Source organism: Alligator mississippiensis, chromosome 5 (assembly GCF_030867095.1).
Source record: "Alligator mississippiensis isolate rAllMis1 chromosome 5, rAllMis1, whole genome shotgun sequence".
Classification (NCBI taxonomy): Eukaryota; Metazoa; Chordata; order Crocodylia; family Alligatoridae; genus Alligator; species Alligator mississippiensis.
The window spans coordinates 34,582,116-34,598,389 of NC_081828.1; the positions used below are offsets into that span (position 1 = coordinate 34,582,116).

Here is a 16,274-nt window from a genome sequence, read left to right on the forward strand (position 1 = left end):
AATATTATTTATTTATTTTTGACAATTAATGGAAGTGATTTTGAATTTGCCTTAACTGATCTTTATCCAATTCACAAGATCACCAGACTCTTATCAATACAGTAGGCAGCCCCTGCCCAAGACAGAATTGCAAGTATCAAAGCTGCAATTAAAAAACAAAAAACCCCAAAACAAATGGAACAGGGTTTTTTGTTTTGTTTTGTTTTTGACTAACTCATCAGTGCATTGCTTCACTAGTGTATTTACTATCTGTCCCTGATATGAGTAATTCTTCATTATTCTTTCTGAAATTTAATGTAAAAACTACATCTCCTTAGAATGAATGTTTTAAAGTACTAATAGCAATAATCCAGACTCTGTGAATTGAAGCAATCTTTATCACAGTTTAAAATGACCAACATTTAAATGAACTGAGCTTAAAAGCACACCTCTTCAAACAAATGAATAATTTAATAGGCTACTTTTTATTGGATACCTACAACACATAATAGAAGCCACACAAAAAAGATAACTTTGACCCAAGACTTCTGAAATGTGTGGCCTGATTTTAATGTCCCTTCCAGATATTTACAAAGTGAACCACTGCACATTAGAAGAAGCTAAGTGCAAATTGGATGAGGTTGAGTGAAAGTTCCTTCACTGGTAGTATTGTTGGATGTCATCTTAATTTCCTTCTGGGGTGCCGTCATTTTAACCTTTTAGCCTTCCTCAGTATAGAAATATAGGCACCTGGAAAAAAAATTAAATAAATGTGGAATAATCTCTGGAATATATGAGTCAAGTGTTTTTACTTTCTTTAGTCTTTCAGAGATATGCTTAGCAACGCCAGAAACAGAACTGTAATTTGAAACACTGAGTTTCTTAAAGGAACCACTTCCCTGCTAATGTTGTGCCAACAAATTTATTTTATTTTTTAAATTACACACATATGCAGATAACATATCAATACCTGAAGGTCAAACTGAGGGCCTGGACCTGAGGTCATTTACTTCACCAAAATTCCTACTGGTTTTCATAAGAATTTTGTCTAAGACTGCAATTCCAGGCTTTCAGTTCGAGTAAACCTCTAACTCCTCAGTTCCTTTTCTTATTAGTAACTTTGCCTGAGTAAGGACTGGAGGATCAAGCCTTTAGATGAAATTCTATGAATTAAAGGGACTTGACCTAGGAGTGAAATGATGTCAAGCTTTGATTAAGAGCATGGTTGTTCCCAGTTGAGCTATAAATCCTTTTAAATGCCATTTATGGTGGAAAAGTGAAACCACTTTAACAAATATACCAGGATCACTTTTGGAATTCTTGTCCATGAGCATACTGTAAGTATAACAGAGATCTCAAAGAGGCTTTTCCAATTTGGTAAAATATTTTTGCTATAATTTCAATTTTATTTCTTTATTTTTTCTTTGTTTCTTCTTTTTAAATAACTTGTTTCATGCCAAACACTTGATATTCAAATCACTGCTTGATTTATTTACGTACGAGCTTTAGCCAGTAAAGCATGTCATCACCCTCACTTAATTTATAACAGAACGTAAATTGTGCTGCGTCTGCTTCTCTGTAATCCATTAGCTAAAATAGGATCTAGTAATTTATTGTTCCCTGCCATCCACAAGAGAAGATGAAGAAAACTAGGCTTACAGGGATGGCTACTAAGCAGTGAATAAGCAAGTATTAAAGCGAGTTAAAAAGAAGGCCGTTAAGACTGCTTTATAAGAAAAACAGTCTCTTTCTTTTCAGTGAAACAAAGTGCAAGATTAGTTTTTTTTTCTCAATTACATTGACTCAACCCCAGTGAAGTTGTGAGCGGTGCTGGTATAACTGGGAATAGAATATTACCCAGCTCTTTATCTTTGTTCAAGTAAAGAGAAGTTAGTGTGACATGGAGACAAATGGGCAATGTAGGGATGCTCTAGGGAAATGCTGCTGCTTGAAATTGTGTGCCTTCACACAGTTTGCATCATTTCAAGGACAGTAGGCTATCTGAGGCTCTCACACAAACTATACTACCCCATGTCCCTAATTAATCCCCCCATGTGTGCAAATAGTATTAATTAATATTTTGTTTAGAAAGCTGCTTTTTTTTTTTTTTTACTACAACAAAAATATGTCTGGGAAAGAACCAACCATCCAACTCTACTTTCTGCAGGAGTAATTAAAACAAAAATCCTTTCACTGGAATGGGAGATTCACCCTGGTAGAAAGCACTGCAGAGAATAAACTCCTCAAACTAAACCAGTTAATTAACTAAATCAAGCAGCCATTATGATGGCTTCAACATGTTCCAAAAACTGATATTGCTACATAAACTATTAGCTGGTTGGAAGGGCAGATGGAGGTAAGATAACAAAATAAAACAAAACTGGCATTGGTCTTTTACACCACCACCAGGGACCCAAGTGTCAGAAATGAAGGCATTCTCTTTCGATTTGGCCTCTGGACTCCAAGTCACATTTTGGTGTTTTATAGGTGACAACCTTAATAACTGCATATCAATAATTGTATCTTGTTAATGCAAACAGATAGACACAAACTTTAACCTCTTCATTGTGGAGACGTTACATTTTTATGGCCCATTACACTATTTTGTCTAGTATTTGCTACTCTATATACCAGGGCAGGCAATTATTTCAGGCAGAGGGTCGCTTACTGAGTTTCAGCAAGCCATTGAGGGCCACATGACAGGCAGCTAGGGGCAGATATATAATAATTTTCTAGATTTTTTTAGGGGCTCCGCAGGCCAGATAGAATGGCCTGGCAGGCTGCGTTCAGCCCCCAGGTCGCATTTTGCTCACCCCTGCTATATACCCTGTGTCTGTTATAGTTATGTTTGTTTACTTGTGGAATAGGATTTGCAACCATATCATGCTATCAATAAAGACTGTACCAGGTTAGAATATTCTCACTAATAACTCTGGGGCTAAAATGTTTTCAACTCATATCAGCGCATGGTTGGTGTTCACTGCTTTATGAACAAATGATCAATATTACATAATTTTACTATTTGTTATATATAAAAAATATCTGCAAAGGGCTGAAGATTGTCAGTGCTGCTCTGTAGATAATGGTGTGATGGATTATTAATATTGGCTTTATCTACTGTTGTTTCCCATAAGATGTTATCACTCAAAACATATGGCATCAGGGTTGAAAAGGCACTCTTAGGTGCTGTCAACTTTCCTGTCTCTGACCTCATATCAGGCACTATAATTTAGTCTTGCTGGGGCACTGGAAGCTTTAATTAGGACCTGTCATCCCCATGGTTGTGGGTTGGTGCAGTCCAGTACTTTTTAATCACAAGGTAGAAGGCAGGAACGATGCAAGACTTCCTAGTCTTCTGTGAAACTTCTCTTCCACCCAGTTAAGGGAACAGAGGTGCACAATATTCTTAGTTTCTCAAAATATTCCTGTAAGACAAACTATTTTTATTGAAATGGGTTTATTTGAAAACTTTAGTTGTATATAAAGTTTTTTGCCTGAATAATTACTGTAATATTCGACAGTCTCCTCTGATATGCTGCATAAGAATACCATCTGAAATGAGATAAAGCATTAGATACACAAAAGTATGGCTAAATTCACTGCTGGCATCATTTCACTAGTGGAGTTGCACTAACAAAGGAATGGTCCTAGAGTTTCCACTGGCTTTAATGTAAGCAAATATTTGGGTATAAGAAATAATCTGCCTTTGACTGATACTCATTCACTCACTCACTCGCTCAAGCAATCCAAGTCAATGTGCAATAGCATTATGACTAGCATCCCTTCCAGACATGCAGTATCATGGCTGTAAGGCATGGGTCAGAAGATAAGCACAAAACAGGAAAAAAAACCCAGCAAAAAAACACGACTTGGATGGCATTGGAGCATGACCTTGCTTTCTGAATCGGCTTCTCAAAAACTCTTCTGGAAAAAGGAATTTCAGCTTTGGTACAGCAGAAGAGGTAGAGAATCATTGGTTCAAAATGTTTTTAGGCATTTTGAATTATCTTTTTTGTCAAAGGCTCTTGAGTGTGATGATAAATGTTTCTGCATTTGTGAAATCTATTTTAGAGAGAGACAAAGGCAGGACAAGTTAATCTGTTCATGTCTGCTACATTACTATAATTTTCTTTTTCTGCCCAAAAAGCTGACTAGCAATGTCACATCCTGTTAATATGTGGGGGCACATAGCAAACAAGAAAACAAAAAGGGAAACTCAAGAACTATGGAGGCAACTGTAAAGGCATTTAGCAAGTTGCCGTTGAAACACTTCATCCTTCTGGTGAACAAGGATGAAAAACAGTTTCTAAGTGGACAACTATGGTAAAAACAAACCTTTAAGCCTCTTTTCAAAACACTGAAAGGTAGAGGGCAAAATATATTTGACAAGACTGTACTTTTATGCACAGCCACAGGTAAAGTATCATGCACAGGTTGCACTCCCCCATGGTTTGGGTGCCTTGGACTTCCTACTGACAAAAATATTTCCTCCCTTCTCTTCCTTGCTCCAGAAGGTTAGTATTTGTCACTGGTTCATGCCACCACCAATTTATGGCACCCCATCTGTTGACTCAAGTGCACTGACTAGTTCATTTGAAGGAAAAAAGAGGGAGATAGACCTGCTCCAGTAGGATTTAGCAGGTCTATGGGTTCACTATGGGTCCCCATACACAGGTAGAAGGGTTACTTATTCTCTACTGCAGGCATAACCTAGCTCAGGGCTGTTCAACTTCTAAGGGGGGGCGCTAGAGAGGGGGTATGAGCCTCTGGAACTGCATACTGCAGGCCCCCCTGATGCTGTAATGTATGCCCAAGTGCCCGCCTCCCCCCCCTCCCCTCCCCCACACTTCACTGCACCTTGCATCCTCTCTGGTACATGCTGGGCATGCCCCTCCTGAACTGAACTGTGTGCCCCTCTCACTCTACCTGCTGCACCCTGCACTGCTTCTCAGGCACCCTAGAAGAATCCCCCAGCACTGTGCCATGCTTCACTACCCTACTCCTAGGGTGGGAGGAGGAAGCTGGGAGAGCAAACCTGAAGAGTGGCTGCCAAGTGGGCACCTGGTGGGGGAGGTAGGGGGGGGTGTAGGTTAACCCCTAATGGGCATGTGGCAGGGCACTGTTGGTGCCTGCCACTTTAAGGACTGAGCCAAGCAGCCAGCAGGTGCTTGATTGCCGTGGCCATTTTAGATCCCTGGCAGCCTATATAAACAGAGCAGTTCACTGCTGGCAGACCAGGCAGTAACACTGGCTGGCTGCAAGGCTGCATGCAACATCCTGGAGGTAAGGGCTGGAGCTGTAGGGGATGGTTTGGAGGCTCCTGGTCCTGGGCATGACCTAAAACTGTACCCTGCTGGGAGTGGGTGGCCTAGTGGGGCTCCCAGTGGCACAGAAGCCTCTAGGAAATACCAGGCCAGTTACCACCCTGGTGAAAGGTGGGTCAGGGCACCTTAATAACCCCAGCTCCCACAACTGGGTGGGTTAACCCATAGTTGGGCTAAGAAGGCGGACCCAAGTTAGAGAGGGGGCTAGAGGCTCATAGACCTGACTTGAAAACACTTGAATGGTCAATGCTGGGGCCATGACTGAAAGGGTCAAAAGGGCCAGACACCTACCACGTGGGATGCCTAGAGCTGAGGGTCTGAGGTTTCTGACTGGCTTTGGAGGTGAGGCCAGGGCCTGTATGGCCAAAGGTCCTGGAGGGACCAAACCTGAGAGGGAGAACAGCTCAGGGATCTCGGCAGCCCAGAATGAGGGCAGAGTAGGCCACCTGATTGGAGGGAATCTAGTTGGGGGTCTGTATTGAAGGATTCTGGGGCCCAGCATGGGGCTGGTGATGATAAGAACTGTGGATGCCATCTGTGAGGCTTGGGCTGTGGTGTAGGGGAGGAGCAGTCAGATGGGTCACCAGTTGGCTGGAGGGCCATACCCAGAGAGTGGTGGTGGACAGGTCATTTTCGAACTGGAGGGATGTGGGCAGTGGGGTCCCCCAGGACTTGTTCCTCGGACCTGCGCTGTTCAACATATTCATCAGTGACTTGGATGAAGGAGTGAAAAGCACCTTGTTCAAATTAATGGATGACACTGAGATGTGGGGAGAAGTGGGCACGCTAGAAGGGAGGGACAGCTGCAATTGGAACTGGACAGGATACAGGGGTGGGTGGATGAGAATAAGATGGGATTCAATACTGACAAGTGCAGGGTACTGCACCTAGGGAGAAAGAACCAGCAGCACACCTACAGGCTGGGAAACTCCCCTCTCGTAAGCACAGAGGCAGAAAAGGATCTTGGAGTCATTATAGACTCCAAGATGAACATGGGCCGCCAATGTGGGGACGCAGTCAGGAAGGCTAACCGCACGTTGTCATGCATCCACAGATGCATCTCAAGCAGGTCCAAGGAGGTGATCCTCCCCCTCTACGTGACACTGGTCAGGCTGCAGTTGGAGTACTGCATCCAGTTCTAGGCACCGCACTTCAGGAGGGATGTGGACAATATCGGGAGGGTCCAGAGGAGGCCCACCTGCATGATCAGGGGGCAGCAGGGCAGGCCTATGAGGAGAGGCTACGAGACCTGAACCTGTTCAGCCTCCACAAGAGAAGGCTGAGAGGGGATCTGGTGGCCATCCATAAACTGGCCAAGGGAGACCAGCAGGCAATGGGAGAGTCCTTGTTCCCCCTGAGCACTACTGGGAGTAACAAGGAATAACGGCCATAAGTTGACTGAGAGTAGATTCAGGCTAGACATCAGGAGGCACTACTTCAGAGTCAGGGCGGCTAGGATCTGGAATCAACTTCCAAGGGAAGTGGTGCTTGCTCCTACCCTGGGGGCTTTCAAAAGGAGGCTAGATAGACACCTTGCCGGGATTATTTGACCCCAGCATTCTTTCCTGTCCATGGCAGGGGGTCGGACTTGATGATCTGCTCAGGTCCCTTCCGACCCTACCTACTATGAAACAGAGCTGCAGATACTGCCCCCTGGCATAGGGGCAAGAAATGAGCAGCCTCCCACCTAATTAACACCCTAATTAGATGTCATCAAGACATGGGAGATGAGAAGGCGGGTGGTTGGCCCAGAAACAAGTTGGCGGGCCAATGGCAGATCAGCCCCGAGAAGGCCCCGTTACAGGGTCACGTGCAGCTTGTGGGCAGCTAGTTTTACAGCCCAGACCTAGCTTTTCAGATCAGTTTGCAAATGTGTTCTGTAAAATTCAGCCTGCTACATTGCATTCACGTTTGTTTGCAGGCATTTAACCCCTACATTCATGCATACTAATTAAGTAGTTATATATCCAACTCCCTAGCTGCACCCAGGATTACAGGACTTTTGAGCACAAGTGCACAAACACCTCCATGAATACAATTTTAGAGGTAACTTTCACAATTTGGACTTGTTGGGCAAACTCCTATTTCCTATTAGGAGCCTACGTGTAATTTTTTTCTTTTACTTCACTCTGCTACAGTCCCTGAACAATGTTACTGTATTTACTTTTGTAACACCCCTTTATCTTACCTTTAAGACTAAGACACAGGAAGTGGCAAGGAAACCCGCCCACCTCCCTATGCTTTTTGTGTTAACAGTTTTTCAAGGACTCTAACAGTATGAAATAGGATTGCGGTTATTGTAAGAGGATCTTGCCTGTTATGTCTCCAAAAATCATTAATAGCTTACAAAATGGAACATTCACTGAAAAAATGCAGCTAGTTCATTTCACTGGCTGAAAGCAAAAAAAAGATGCTTTTTTGGGGGCATACATCAGAAATAATCTTTATAGCATCTTTCCAACCTCTCTTTATATTAGTATTGTTTTATTATGTGCTAAAGGGCATTTTATTTTGTGGAAGAAGGGGTCAGAGGAAAAACGAGATGAGACTTTCCATATATACAAAACAAGAATGTTGAGACCATTCATTGCATTTTGGAGTGAGGGGCATTCACACTGCTCCTGTTCATATGCTCACTCCTGCGAGACAACAACCAGGTGAAAACAGATAGTTTAAAAAATCTGGTACATTAGTAGTCTTATAAATCTCTAGGTAAACCAACTTGAAAACTAAGACTCCTTTTAAATTTGGCTCCCAAGCTAGAACTTGAAAGGAAGGGCTTTTTGGATGTTTTTCATTCCTTTCTGAATCTTTGCCAATTTAGGAGATGATATTTCCATAAAATCATATTTATTTTCTTTGAAGAATGTTCTTCTCCCCCTATTTTGTTTCAAAACCATATGATCTTATGCTCTCACTTCTGGAGAGGGAAAGGAGAAACATCCCTCAAGCCAAAGCTCCCTAGCTTCACCCCACTGCTTTATTGGTGGTTTCCCTATGTTCTGCTCTCCACCACAAGTTACTTGCAGGTACAGGAAGGGCACTGTGGTCAAATTTGCAAATTTTTGGGACCTAAGCTGGGAAGAAGAGTAGGGTGAAGATCAAAGCATTATGTTTATTTTTACAAAGTACTGACATTTTTCTTTACTCTCTCCCTTTATATTTGGAATCAGGTAACAGCTATTAATTCATACTCTGCTTAATGACAACTTCTGTTTTTCTAGATTTTTATCATGATCAGTCATGTATATAACACAAAGTTGTCTTAATGTCAAGCTTTATAGAAGGGAAAGAATGAGAAAAGAATCCAGCAAAATCCCTGGAATGCAGGCTTAATTTAAGTTCTTGGAGTGGAATATTAGAACACAGCTTTTCCGTTTTCCCCCTGAAAGCAGAAGGAATGCAGTTTGCTTTTAAAACAATGATAGTTTGGTTGTAGCCAACTACTATAAACAAAAGATAAGAGCTACTCAATAACAGAATGCTAATTTATGCCAGGCTTTTTTGAGAGAACTAGCACAGTCATTTAAGATAATCTTTTCAAGGAAAAGCCAATCTAATTGATAACAAAACTTCCTATAACTGAGTTTGAGCCGGGAGCTCTCTACTGCGCTCTGCCTGGCATAGGTGGAGGATGGGAGGGGCAAACAGGGCTCAGCCCCCGCAGGTGGAGGGCAGCAGCAGGCATAGTCTTAGGGCAGCCTGGCTGTGGGCTGCTACAGTGGGCGGGGGGAGGAGCACAGTCAGATACCCTGCACACTTGCAGCCACTCTAGCTGCACGCAGGCAAGTTTCTTTTAATCTTTCTTTATCACCCTGGGTTTGGTGGGGAGTGGGGGCAGATCGAGACCCCCACAGTGCAGGAGAGAGTGGGGTAGGGGCAGGGTGAATGCTTGCCCCATGCTGCTCCTTGCTGCAGTGTGGGGATTGTCCCATGACCCGGCCCAGGTGTTGCCCCATTAACCATGAATGGAGCCCCAGCCAGGTGGGGTCATGGGAGAATCGGAGCGCACTGTGGGCAGCCAAGGTGGGGTGCAGTTCCCCACCTTGCCCCTGGACGAGCTGCCAGGCTCTGATTGCCCAACGACCCATCCCAGCCACGACTCTGTTCACGGGACAATCGGAACCTGGCATCTCCTCCAGATGTGTGATGCCGGGCAGCCAAGGAGGGGTGGGGAGCACATTGCCACCCAATCTTTGCACGGGGGGAAAGGTGGGCTACAGCTGCAAATTGCATTCTACTCCCTGCCTCCGTGCCTTGCTGCCGCTCTTTTGAAAACGGTGCAGTTTGGTGCCATATGCCTCACTGCCCGGCCTACCCAGTGGTGGGACACACATGGCAGCTCCCGGCGCTTTTGAGGCTACTGGAGCAGGGAGGCATGGAAGCATGGAGCCCTGTGGCCTGGTGGTGTAGCTGAGGCTGGCCTCACTCCAGCCCCTGGTTGTGGGCCCCCCTGGCCCGTGCACAGCTGGGGCTAGGACGGGGAGGTAGCTGGGGCCAAGGCACTCAGGGCTGGGGCTGGTGCAGCCGGATGCTGGGGCTGCTGGGACCAGGAGGCAGCTGAGGCTGGTACAATGCTGGGCAACACTGCTTCCCCCACCCCGTGGCCCTTTCCCCTCCCCCTGCAGATTTTCCCATGGGGGATGTGTGTGTGCGCATGTGTGTACACAATTCCCCCCCCCCCCCCCCAATTTTTTTCTTTCTCTGCCTGGGCTGTCTGGCATAATTAATAAAACAGTCTTTGTTGCAAGCTTTTGTCAAAAGTTAGGTTGGGTTCTTTCCCCTCCTGGCTGTGTTCACTCCATGCCATTCCAGCTGCTTTAATCTTACAAGCTTCTGGGTCATTCCTCACACTGTGCAGCAGATTCCCACTAATAAGATGAGGCTTAACCTGAAGGGAATTGGAGGGGGTGGGGGAATGGGGGCAGTGTAATGTTAACTTAGGTTGACTAATAAGAGTTGGCTAACTCAAATTAAAATGGTAGAAAACACAAGGGTTTTAGATCAATTTTTTTAAGTGAGTTCAATCCTTGGCATCCCTACGTACCCAAGCTGCTAAACTAGGTGCAACCAGTTACCTTGTCTTTACTGCTATTTTGATCAGGGTTGTGCGCGCCGGGCCCCGATCCCGCCAAGTGCGAGTCGGGAGGGGCGATCCGCGGCCCGTCTTTGCGCATGTGGGTTGTGGCCAGCAGCCCGGGCACACAGGGTCGGAGAAAACCGGTGGCGAGCTAGAATTAGTCACAAACGTGTAGTGGTTGATTGAAAAGATTATTTACTTACACCCAAAGATGGTAGTGGTGTAGGCTGGACAGCTTTCCAGGTGCAGCTCCGCTTAAATCCTCGTTGGAGGACTATGACAAATTCTTTCCCACGGAGTTGTTTAGGCTCCGCGGGTTTGGTTCGGTTCCCTGGTCCCCCAGAGTTGTTAAGGCTCCGTGGGTTCGAAAATTGGGTTTACAGGAAAGGGATACGTCTTGGATTGCGTTCGGCGACGGGGAGAGGCTAGAGGTTCGTTCTTTTGTTCTCCCTCTGGAATAGCTAAAGCTCCGTGGGTTCGATTGTTAAGCCTCTATTGCCTGCTTGAAAAAAGCGTTGGGTCCGTAAGGATCCGCAGCGCTTAGAGATCTTCACACTGGGTGAAGTCTCCTCCTCCTGGTGTTCGTGGAGTCCTCCAACTTGGGCAGAAACCACTCAAGCCTTTTGTATGGCTAGCAAGCCAATAGCTAGCCGCCACGTGTGCCTACATTTAGAACCGGCCAATAATGTGGCGCGAATCTAAATACAAATGGCGGGAACTCCTTTGCACTGTACATCTCTGAGATGCAAAAGAAATGCACCACGCAAAGAAGCTGCAAATTGGCGGGAAATCCCCCATTGCACCAGAGTTCTCTCCCGCAGCAGAGAACTCTACTGTGCAAAGAAAGCTACAATTTGGGCGGCAACAATAATTTAGCGGTGCCGAAGCACACACAAACAAAAACCACAACTTTGGGTTGTGACAAGGGTTACTTAGCTCAGGTTACCCAAACTGAAATAAGAACATGGGAATTTTTTTGCTGTGCAGACATACCTTTAGCTTTTTTGAAGGCCGAGTAGTTGAATTGCAAAGGAGGAATCATCTCAATCAGCTGCAGAACTGAATATTTCTCTGAAGGACTGAAGTAGTTCATTTTTCATGAGAAGCTTTCTATGAGTTAAACTGCTATACTCCAGAGCATTTAAAAGGGACTTTACAAGTCCAAATATGTTAATGATTTTCTTTAAGATCAAGAATTCCCAGGCAGAGTACAGATGGAACACCTCTGTTTGAAACTCTACAGGCTCACCCAGTTTATCCATACATAGCTTGAAAACACCTATGCAAAGCAAAATTCTGCCCTGGGCAATACTGCTGGTAATAAACCCACCAATCCAGAAATTTTACAGGAAGAACATGATGACATGAGGTGAAGCAAGATACATGGTGGGATACAATTCACTTCAGCTCTAAATAGGAAGAGAGAAGTATGTGTATGTACTTGTCAGCCTGGGAGTAGGACACATCACACTGGTCTGTCATGAGCAGAAATCAGGGTTTTCCATTTCCCAAGGTAAAACACGGTAAAACCCACATTTTTTTTTAATTTTAAGGAGAAAAATCTGGATTTCTTTTTTCCATTAAAGGAGAAAAAACATGGGAAACACTGGGTTTCCCCTTGCAGGCTGGCAGAGTTCCAGTCTGCAAGGGGCTGGGGAGAGTGGGAGAAGTGTGGTCAGGCAGGGATGCCATGTACATGTGCACATGTACACATGTGTATGGCCACCAGGAAGCAGAGCAGCTGCCTGCAGATAAGTCTTGGGGGGAGGGGGACAATTAAAGCCACCATATTGAGGGAGAGAGGGAGTTGGGTAGGGCTAGGACTAGGGCTAGAGCTGGGGCTGCTGGTAGCGAGTGGGGCTTGGGGCCCAGGCTGGAAGTGTGGCTGCAGGGCCTGGGCAGGGAGCAGGACAGGACTGCAGGTGGCTCCTTCCAAGGCAGGGTGGGGTGGGGCAGTTCCCTGACACTGCATGCATTCCTGGGAGGACATGGGGGGCGCGTGCCCTCCAGATTTGTGCCTGGGGTGGATGCAGGCAACCTGCCCCCTGGGGCCTCTGTGGCCCAGTGGGCAGGACCCAATGCATCAGGGCAGAGTGAAACAGGGAAGCTCAGTGGCATTGCCATGACCCCTGTGCTGCCATGGCAAGGTGGCCCCTGCCTGCCCAGTAGCAGTGGGGGTGGTGGTGCAGAGTTGTGCCCCTCGCTGCTGCCAGGGTCCTGCGAGGGTGTTGTCAGGTAGGCAGGGGGTGCTTTGCTATGGAAGCACAGGGCTCCCAGCAGCGACAGCACCAAACTTCCCTGCCCGGCCTCGCTCTGCTGGATTACATCTGTTGGGCCATGGAGGCCCGGGGGAGAGGGCAGCAGGGCAGGGAGCTCTGAGCCTGCAGTCTTCAGCCTGCATCTGTCTCCAGATGGGCTCCGCTCCAGCCATGCCACCCATGGGGGAGGGGGAGCTGGGATCTGCATTCTACTCCACTGTAGCAGCTGCTGTCTCCCACGTGTGGAGCTGGGACTTGGGCGCTGCTGCAGGGGGAAGGGGGCTGCGGACCCAGTCCCTGGCCCTGTAGTCCTGGCAGCTGGGGCCCCGTCCAGCTGGGCTGTGTACATGGGGGGGGGCTGTGGGCGGGAAGTGAGGGGCACCATCAGGGCTGGGGGTTGGGAGTAAGGGGCAATGGCATGGGCAGGGCACAGGCATATCACAGCTGCTCAGTGCCACAAAGGAGTGAGGTGGGGGGGGGACGACAACAACCACAGCTGCAGGGAGAACTCTTATTTTTCCGTGATAAGAAAGCCAAAATGAAACAGCAAAATGTAAAGGTATTTAGAATTGATTTTATTATATGGGAGTGGTAGAGGCACTGGTGGGCTTCCAAATTGCTTTAAAATTGTAAATATATCAATAAAATATTGTGTTCAACTGATCTCTCTCTCTCTCTCTCTATGTATGTATATAGGTGTTCAATTGGTACACACGTGTGCACACACACATATATTAGTGGCGTTTCATTTTAATTCTGGAAAAACTTGGATTTGGGGGGTTTTAATCAGAATTTCTGATTTTTAAACAGAGAAAACCAGGATCCTGGGTCATGAGGATGGGGTTCATGAGTGGGAATATTCATAGACTCTTTCTCTTGCACTGTATTAAGCTCTAAGGAGAGATCCTGAACCATTTCTTGCACAGGGAGTAGTGGAGGGGGTGATCTTCCCTGGTGCTTTCCCTTTTAGTCTAGTGCAGCAGAGGGCAGGATCTAGTGCAAAGAATACATTAGGTAACACTTATCTAAAGTCAAAGTTGCTTTAGCCATAATAAAGCATAGTGTCTCCCTTACTTACCAAACAGTCGGCTGCTGTGCAGAAAGTCCTGATAAGATGGTCTTCATTCCAGCTAGTTTAGGGGGGAAAAACCCTAAACACATTGACATAACTTGCATCAGGTCATTTTCAAGGACCTATGTGCCAGTCTATACAGGCACTACAAAATCCCACAAACCTGTAATGCACTAGGATCCCTTTAGTGCTAGCTGTTGTCCCAACTGTTAGATCTATTCCTAGATACATTTGCAATCAAAATTAATAGATACTTTCCAGTTGTGCCCTTCCCTCATGTAAGGATTATTGAACTGGTCAGATAAGTTGCAACACTTCGTTCCAACATACGAACCCTATTACTGAAGAACACACTGGGTGCATCCTGACGAGCACACATGTGCAGTTTGCAGTGCCTCAAAGCTGTTTGAAGTGCTGCAAGCCACGTGTGGCGCATGTGCATCCATGCGCCGTGCTGCTAATTTGTAGCGGGACTGTTGTTTTTGACACCAGGAGATCCATACTGGTGTTAAAGCTGTGTGGTACGTGCATGCAGCAGCAGCATGCAAAACCAGAAATGAAGCCTGGCTCCCCAGAGCCATGCTCTGGCTGCTGGCCAGGCTCCAAGTGGCTGTACTGGTGTCGCTACTTCCCCAGGAGGCCCCCAGGACCCCAGGTAAGGCTGTTGGGGCCAAGACAGGTACTGGTTCCAGCCTCCCCTACCTCACTTGGGTCAATTTGCTGCATGCCAGAGTGCGTGTGCAGGACCATGCCCTGGGACAAAAAGCAGTGGCACAAATATGTGCTGCTGTTATATGTCCTGAGGGAAACGTGGGCCCCTGAATGTGCACGCTTATTTGGATGCATGTACTGTTTCCTCAGACCCTTATTTGCAACTATTTCTTACCAGAATAACCTCTGCAATTTTTGATCTGCAAAACAGATCTGGGAAAACAACTTTATCCACATGTGGTTTTATGATGAGCTGTTGCTTGGCTTGTACTTAATCAGCTTGTGCATTCTATAAAATGCTTTTCTATGAGTTTTTTTGTGTGTGTGGGTACAGATGATAGATATGTTTACATTGTATTACACATGGAACGATGTATGTGATTACGTTTTGTCAGATGAACTTTTGGACTTAAGTAGACTTACATGTACTTAAATCTTAAACTTAAGAACATGCATTTTAATTGTGTTGATATGTTATTTTCCATGGAGGGAGCTCTCCTTCATTAGTAAATGTATGCTGTACTATAGAAATGAAAAGTTTTGTTTAAAAAAAAACAAAACAAAAAAACAAACCCCAAATAAAATATTCAAAAAGTTAAAGTACACCAACCAAGTAAGCCTTCCCTGTTCTTGCCACTGCTTTTGCTAGCACCAGTAATGCTAATGCTTACTTTAAACTTTACGCATGTGGCAGCAAATTAGGCCAAAACAGTTCAGTGCCTGATAGCAACAGTTTGGTCTCTGTGCTAATAAGAAGTTTTAAGGATATTTTGAAATATGCATTTTCTGAATGTATACATGCTGCATCCTTATCAGGACATTTGTCACTTTTTAATTTACTTTAACAGTTAAACGAGGGGTCTTATAAGGTGCTCTTTGAATTACAGGAACATTTTTGACAAGCCAAAAGGAAAAATGATACTGGTTTAATGCTTTGGGGTTTTGGAAGGCTGTAGAGTGCAAACTGTCCTGAAGCCAACTTCCTATAACCGTTTCCTTTATGCTACAAAGATTCACTAGGGACTTCACTCCTTGCATAAAGGAAAATAAAGCCTGTTGTATCAGAACAAGACTGTGTTTCTTTCAATTTAGACTATTACAGAAGGTTTCCTTAAATAGAATGTTAGAATTAATACAAATTCCCAGAGAGTTATTTCTATTTATATCACAGGAAACTGAATAGAATCAAGACTATTCCCTTACAATTGGAAGATGGAACTGATGAATAAATTCATATAATACAATAAATATGCATGTAGAAATAAGTGTATGCATTTCTTTTACTATTTTATTCCAGTCCACTTTCTATTACTGGCTCAGTTTCTTAATTGTACACTTGGCTTGCAATAACCAGTACATTTCAAATCAAATCAAGAGTTTCTAAAAATAAATTCCTTACTTAAAAACACATTTCTTTCCTTAAATATTAAGGAAGATCTGCTTACAGAAATATGAATTACTTATAAATAAAGCTTGTCTTTTGTTGTCATACTATTCGACCGAGATATTTAGATTTGGGATATTTTTCCTTCAGAGCAGGCCACTGAACAATGAAGTAATCCGAAAAGTAGTAAAGAATCTTTCCAGTCAGGGATAAGGTTTCTACTCGGCAGATGCTCTCCACATACACAATGATGACTTTCTTCAGTCCCAGTATCCAAAGAAGCAGGGCAGATATACAGACAGGAACACATGTTCCTGGTCCATTGCACAATATCTAGAAGAAATTAAATGTTTTGGAACAAAAGTTAAACATCAGATTTTTCTAATACTGTACAGAGTAGAAAGTCTCCACAAACTATTAAAGACAAAAATTAATATACTTATTAAAAATAAAAGAAAATGAGACT

General features: G+C 44.8%; 1 protein-coding gene and 1 long non-coding RNA gene across 2 annotated transcripts in view; both read right to left on the bottom strand.

Moving 5' to 3' along the window:
- Nucleotides 1–445: 445 nt before the first annotated feature.
- On the bottom strand, nt 446–11,593 carry LOC132250619 (uncharacterized). The gene is made up of 2 exons (XR_009462211.1): nt 11,377–11,593; nt 446–729 (listed from the first exon to the last, which is right to left on the bottom strand). It is a non-coding gene; the product is annotated as an uncharacterized LOC132250619 (long non-coding RNA).
- A 4,101-nt stretch (nt 11,594–15,694) lies between these two features.
- The window catches only part of ALG14 (ALG14 UDP-N-acetylglucosaminyltransferase subunit), a 39,922-nt gene continuing 39,342 nt past the window's right edge, over nt 15,695–16,274 (bottom strand). The window contains exon 4 of the mRNA XM_006266548.4: nt 15,695–16,141. Coding sequence (XP_006266610.1) covers nt 15,911–16,141 — 231 coding nt within the window. The 3' untranslated portion in view covers nt 15,695–15,910. The remainder of the gene's footprint in view (nt 16,142–16,274) is intronic.